The sequence below is a fragment of the Tripterygium wilfordii genome, chromosome 15 (assembly GCF_013401445.1).
Source record: "Tripterygium wilfordii isolate XIE 37 chromosome 15, ASM1340144v1, whole genome shotgun sequence".
Classification (NCBI taxonomy): domain Eukaryota; kingdom Viridiplantae; phylum Streptophyta; class Magnoliopsida; order Celastrales; family Celastraceae; genus Tripterygium; species Tripterygium wilfordii.
Window position 1 is genome coordinate 9,209,614 of NC_052246.1, and position 6,000 is coordinate 9,215,613.

Sequence of the window (6,000 nt, forward strand, 5' to 3'; positions counted from 1 at the left end):
TCTGGGCTTCTCGAATTTTCGATTTGTTTGAGAGAGTCTTTTTTCGTTTTCTCTGAGAGGAAGAGAGAGTGAGGGAGAAAGTGAGAGAAAGTGAGAGGGAGAAAGTGAGAGAGAGAGAAAGTGAGAAAAAGAAATTGCCAGAAAGTGAGAGAGGGTGGGTTTTACACATTTTTTAGTTTAGGTTTTAATTTTTTAAAATTCAAAAAATTGTCATGTCATTAGGCTTATATGTCATGTCACATGTGTTATGTACATATATTTTATGTACATTTAGCACTATCGAAAAATTTACAAACCCAATAAGAGGAATTATAAAATCGAAGAACAAATACCAGACTAACACCAGACAACACTGAGATGTATCCGAATAACATCATCCCGGAATGAATGAACTTTAAATTATTCTTGTGTTGGTCAATGATTTGAACAAAAACTCAATACTAGTGAGTCCATGCTGGTTGTTCTACTTCATAAGTCGTGATTCACCGTTTTTGTTCATGTATCTCATTTTAGCTCATGAAAACCAAGGTTTTGAACATATAGGCGAAGAATAAACTTTCAGGGATCTCAGTAGCATGAGCACATTATTATGTGATGAAGCTGGTGGTAATTGTTTAACGGGATAGACAAAAAGGAAAGGGGGACAAAACAAGAAAAAAAAATACAGGAGTTCACAATATAGAGAAGAGAACCGATTTATATATGAAATTACCATTCAATATATGAGAGAGAGAGAGACAGATAGAGAAATAGACCTCCTTTTGTGGTTTTAATGAAGCAAAATGCCAGCAAGATAATGGAAGACTATAAACACTTTGAGTAGAAATAACATCAAAGTACTTCAACTGAGTCTTATTGAAACAAAATGCAAGCAAAAATGTCATGAAGAATGCAAGATAAAAGTACCTCTCCCCTCTTTTAAAGCAAATTCAACCAAAAAAAAAAAACAACCATTTGGAGTGGGCCTTCCTCATAGTTTCAGCCTTTTCATCCATCACACTCACACTGTCTATGGGCACTTCACATCTCCACAGGGTCAGCAACAGGCATGCAGTTCTCAGGCAGCTTCCGCAAGGCTGGTCTGATCTTCCCCTCCCGCTGCTCAGGTTTAGCACACAACACAATTAACATAAATGCAGTGGCTAAATGCATGAGAGATTTTTTTTGAGAAAACAAAGAATTGTCGGGCTTACCTTGGTGACATTGGAGTCTTGTCCTTCATACTTTCAGAGATCATCAATTTTGTTTTCAACATCTTCTTCAAGCTTCTTATACTCTCACCCTCTAGTACAATCTTGCGACCCTTATCAATGACATTCTTTTCCTTCTTCATCTCATCTTTTTTGATCTCCAAATCGCAGCTAATCATGTCAATGCTTTCCTTGTTGATGCCCTTGGATTCTTGAGTCGTCATTGGAAATGTAGTTTGTTTCTTGGTTGATGACAAGTTTGGTCGAGGAAACTGGCTAGGAAGGGAGTCTGGAGCAAATTGTGCATTTTGTCCGATACCTTTACCTCTGGAAGGTGTCTTGTCAAGTGATGGAATGTTTTCATGAGTTTACCTCTGGAAGGTGTCTTGTCAAGTGATGGAATGTTTTCATGAGTTGTCATACCAAATTCCTCAGCTTGTGCGACATTTATATCATCCATCAAAGCTCTAGAATCATACTCTCCCATCTTAGGCAATGCAATTGGATCTTCAGCTTTACCCTCTGAAACCATAGGATAAGTGGGACTCATTTGCTTGACAAATTCTGAAGCCTTGTCCGACAATGTTTTTGTAAAGTTGAACTTTTCTCTAACATCTACATCTGGTTCATCAGTGTTATTCTCTGTCAAACAAGAAAGTGTCTCAGCATTGATGCTTTCTTCTTCATCAATTTCATCTGCATTGTGCTCAGCAAAGCTGCCAGAACCAGAATAATCTTCCGCAGTTGAGTCATCAGGAAAGTCATTCAAATCACAAGAATCAGAAACAACTTGATGTGAAACACCAATAGATTTCTCACAATGAACAAAATAATAGTTAGACCTCTCAGACCCTTTTGCACTTACAAACTTAACAAAATCAATGCCTTCTGAAAGAAGTGAAACGTTGTCTTCAGACACTTCTCCAATGCCATTCTCTTGAGGATATTCAATTGGTTTTTCCTCTGGAAGAAGTGGAGCATTGATTTTCGGCTCCTCACCAATAGAGCTTTCAGAAGCAGAATAATCTTCTACAGTTGAGTCATCAAGAAAATCATTCATATCACAAGACTCAGAAACTAGTTGATGTATAACTTTATCATATTTCTCATAATCAACAAAATATTTAGAAGTCTCAGAGCCCTTTGCACTTTCATACTTCACTTTTGGAAGAAATGAAGGTCCACTGCTGTTCTCCTGATGAAAGTCATTTGGTTTTTCCTCTGATTCATCAGCTTTAGCCTCTTCATCAGTGGTATATTTCGGTTCAAGATAATAGCGCTTGCCAATTGTTGACTCTAGACTATTTTAGATTCATATTGGTCAGAAAAAAACGTAAGTTCTCCATTCTTTGAGTCATTTTTCTCATGTTGTGGGGAAAATTGGGAATCAGTACTGATGTGCCAAATATATACATACATTTGCACATCCTTTACACATAAGTTCATCCCATTTTGAGTTGATTAATAGTTGATATTGACTAAGAAAGTTATATTTGCATATTGTAGGTATCAAGGCAAGAAAGGAAGGAAAAGAGTGCAAAATGAAGATTTTTACTCCAGAACCGATTTCCGATCGATCGGAGCCATTCCCGATCGATCGGACCTGCCAAAACAGCATTGAATTCATGGAGACAGATTCTATTTCCGATCGATTGGAACACTGTTCCGATCGATCGGAGGTACTATTCACAGCACGCGCAGTTTCGCGAAAAAGTTCCGAATTCACTTGTTTTTAAGCCAAAACGACCCCAACTTGTTTTGAAAACGACATAAGAGTTTGGGGAAGTATAAAAGGGCAAAAAAATAGGGTTTTCGGGAGTTATTGGAGGGTTTTTCATTCTACCACCATTGGAGAGCTTGGAGTCAACATTGAAGCTTGGAGAAGAAGAGGGTCTACAAGGGGGTTTTCTCTCTCCTTTTCTATCCTAGTTTCTATGGTTGATTTCCTTTGTTTAATGATGTATTTTGCTTCCATGAGTGGCTAGATTTCTTACTAGGGTCTTAATGTAACCAAATCTTGAAGATTCAATAAACTTGGTTTCCTTATTTCTTGATTTATCTCTCTCGATTGATTGTCTATGGGTGTGATTAATGCTTTTGAATGTTTGGTCATCATTCAATTGATTTGCTGCCTAGATTGAGACCGGAAGGAGATATCTAGGGTTTGCCTCAAGCCATAGATGACATAGGGTGCATGAACCATAGGAATATAGGTTTGTGGCTTATGCAATCGCTAAATGATTTCCATAGTTCTTAATGGGTTTTTGATATATTAATCCGATTGTTAGGAATAACAGGGATTTATGTTGAAAATACGTTTGATGTATCTAGGAATAGAACATTGAATAGGTTGGGAAATCGATTGTCATTATAGAGAGATGAATTAGGGATTAAGGGACTAAGGGAATTGAATTGGATAGATGAGGTGACTTTAAGTACCCTAGTGCTTTCCATCCTTGATTTCACACTTGTGTTTGATTTGTCTTTGTTCTTTTTAATTAGTTTAGTTAAAAATCAAAACAAACCGCAAAACCTTTCCCCAATTTGCATAGTTATTACTAGTTTGACATCTATTGCCAACACATCCCTAGTGGAAACGATAATTTACTCATCTGTTTATTACTTGTGCGATTTGTGCGCTTGCAATTAAATCCATATCAAGTACCATGGTCCATATTCTCAGCATAGACTTGTTCAGGGACAGTAGACCCCTCAACAATTGAAAAATCATGACTGTCATGCAAGTCTTTGTTGGTTTCTGATTCTGAAACTATATTTGAAGTCTCAATCTCAGATGAGATCCTTGTAAGTTGAACATCTGATTCTGCAGAGACATCAGATCCTCAATATATGATCACTCAAAAAAGAAAGAACTGAATTTTTGGCTATCAGTTCATCCTTTAATGTAGCCCTTTTTCGCATTTGAACTCAAATAAACCATTTCTTACCAGGCAACGCAGAAAATAAATGCATGAGAACATCACATAATTATTGAAAGTAACAGAAAACAGCCGCATATACATACCCTTTTCTTCTATGGAATCATCACTCATCTCTGCTGTGTTTTCACCATTTTTGGATCCTTCACTTTCGTATTGATATTGAACTGCCAAAACCAAGGGATTCTTCAACTCATCAGATTTTTCGGCACCTAATTCCAGCTTAGCCTTGGTATCCTCTATTCTATAATCATTAGTCTTGTCATTGTCTTGAATATCATATTTCAATTCCTGTCTATCCTCAAATAGGCCATTAGAAATTTGGCCAGAACTCTCCAATCCATCAGTTGCTTGCGCACTATCTGGTGATATTGCTAGCAGATTAGTTTCTGTATCAATATCATTACAAGTTAAGGAATTGAAAAGGTTGTCTTAATTTAGGGATGGAAAAATGGAAAAAATTGGCAAGTTTTAAGCTGCTACCATGACCTTGAATTTTCACTCAATCTTTAACAAAATTATGAATAAAAATTATCATATCGAGTCAGTTTTAGAAAATTTCCCAGTAAGGCAGACAACGAAGGAGTGGTTCATCTCTCAGACAATATGAATAACACATACCGAACGTTTCCTTCCCCCCTTCATTCTCCACGTACTCAATCATCTTTATGGGCTGATTTCTTCCCTGTTCCTTCAAACTGAGCCCGGACATGCTCTTCTCCAACAACCTCACTGATCTCCTTGTGCTATATACACCCTCTGAACTGATCCTTCATCTTCCTGGCCATCTACCTTCCTGCTGGAGGAAGTTGCCGGCGCTCTTCTACGGCTATTTGGAATGGCTAGAGTCTCTGGCACATCCCTTTTCTCTTGACCCTCCTCGGCTTCCTCCAAATGGGTCTCTACCTTCTGCCTAGCTGAATGGACAGTTGCCCTCGTCCTGGTAGTAGGTGCAGCTGAAGTTTCGGGTACACTAACATTCTTATTTTCTTCATTGACCTCTTCTGCAGTTGTTCTTCTTGATGCATGGCGAGCAGAAGTCAAGCTCTTTGAGCTTCCAGGCTCAGCATTACTGGGCTTTCTCCTTGCAGTACGGGGATTTTCTGGAGACTGCAGGGGATTTGATTCAGTTTGATTCAAGATGTCATCAAGTCCTTCAACCTGAAAAAAATGGAGAATAAATATTTTAGAATGTTGAAGCACTAGCAGAAAATTATATATAATTGTCTAAATTTTCTTCTTTCTTAGGGTTTTCTCAGCAACGAAACAAATAGTAATGAATTCAGATTGATGTGTTTCAAATAAATTCACAAAGAAATAGAATCTCAGAAAACCTTTGCCTACCAAATCCCTTCTTTTTTCCAACTAATTCCCCACAAATTTAAATGAATTCTGCAAAATCGAAGGAACAAGAAGAAGCAAACTGAAAATTCAGATCTTGAAATTGAAAATTTATTTTCTTCATTATTTTCTCTTCTTTTTTTTTTTCTTATTTTCTTCTCTGGCCTTTCATATTCTCTTATATGGTTATTAATTAAACCTCATAAATTCAGAATTATGTAATGAACAGTGAACTTATTTGGTTTTATTTTGAATGAGGAAAAATTTGGTTTTTTATTTAACATTTCTAGCAAATGCTTTCTTTTTCACTTCTTTGTTTTTTGGACAATTCTATTGTTTCAATTTTTAAAGGGAAGATTGAACTCTAAAAGGAAAAAAAGAGGAAACCAATTCATTTGGTATTCATTTTCTTTAATATTTTTGAATTTTTTCTAAAATATATAAAATCTTGTGAAGACCCATAATACCATTTTTCGAAATATTATTTTAGTATATTAAAAAGAGTTAAGGGATTAAAAGAGAATTCTCTA

The 6,000-nt window shown here is 36.5% G+C and overlaps 2 protein-coding genes across 2 annotated transcripts; both read right to left on the reverse strand.

The window, feature by feature from the left end:
- Positions 1 to 800: 800 nt before the first annotated feature.
- On the reverse strand, positions 801 to 2,569 carry LOC120016492. The gene is made up of 3 exons (XM_038869292.1): positions 1,563 to 2,569; positions 1,194 to 1,515; positions 801 to 1,098 (listed from the first exon to the last, which is right to left on the reverse strand). Exons 1-3 carry the CDS (start codon positions 2,248 to 2,250, stop codon positions 930 to 932), a joined length of 1,179 nt encoding a protein of 392 aa, XP_038725220.1. The 5' UTR covers positions 2,251 to 2,569; the 3' UTR covers positions 801 to 929.
- A 1,278-nt stretch (positions 2,570 to 3,847) lies between these two features.
- On the reverse strand, positions 3,848 to 5,535 carry LOC119979846. Its single transcript, XM_038822471.1, has 4 exons — positions 5,474 to 5,535; positions 4,751 to 5,290; positions 4,216 to 4,518; positions 3,848 to 4,014 (listed from the first exon to the last, which is right to left on the reverse strand). The coding sequence occupies exons 2-4, from the start codon at positions 4,839 to 4,841 to the stop codon at positions 3,848 to 3,850; spliced, it is 561 nt and encodes a 186-aa protein (XP_038678399.1). The 5' UTR covers positions 4,842 to 5,290; positions 5,474 to 5,535.
- Between the last annotated feature and the right edge of the window lie 465 nt (positions 5,536 to 6,000).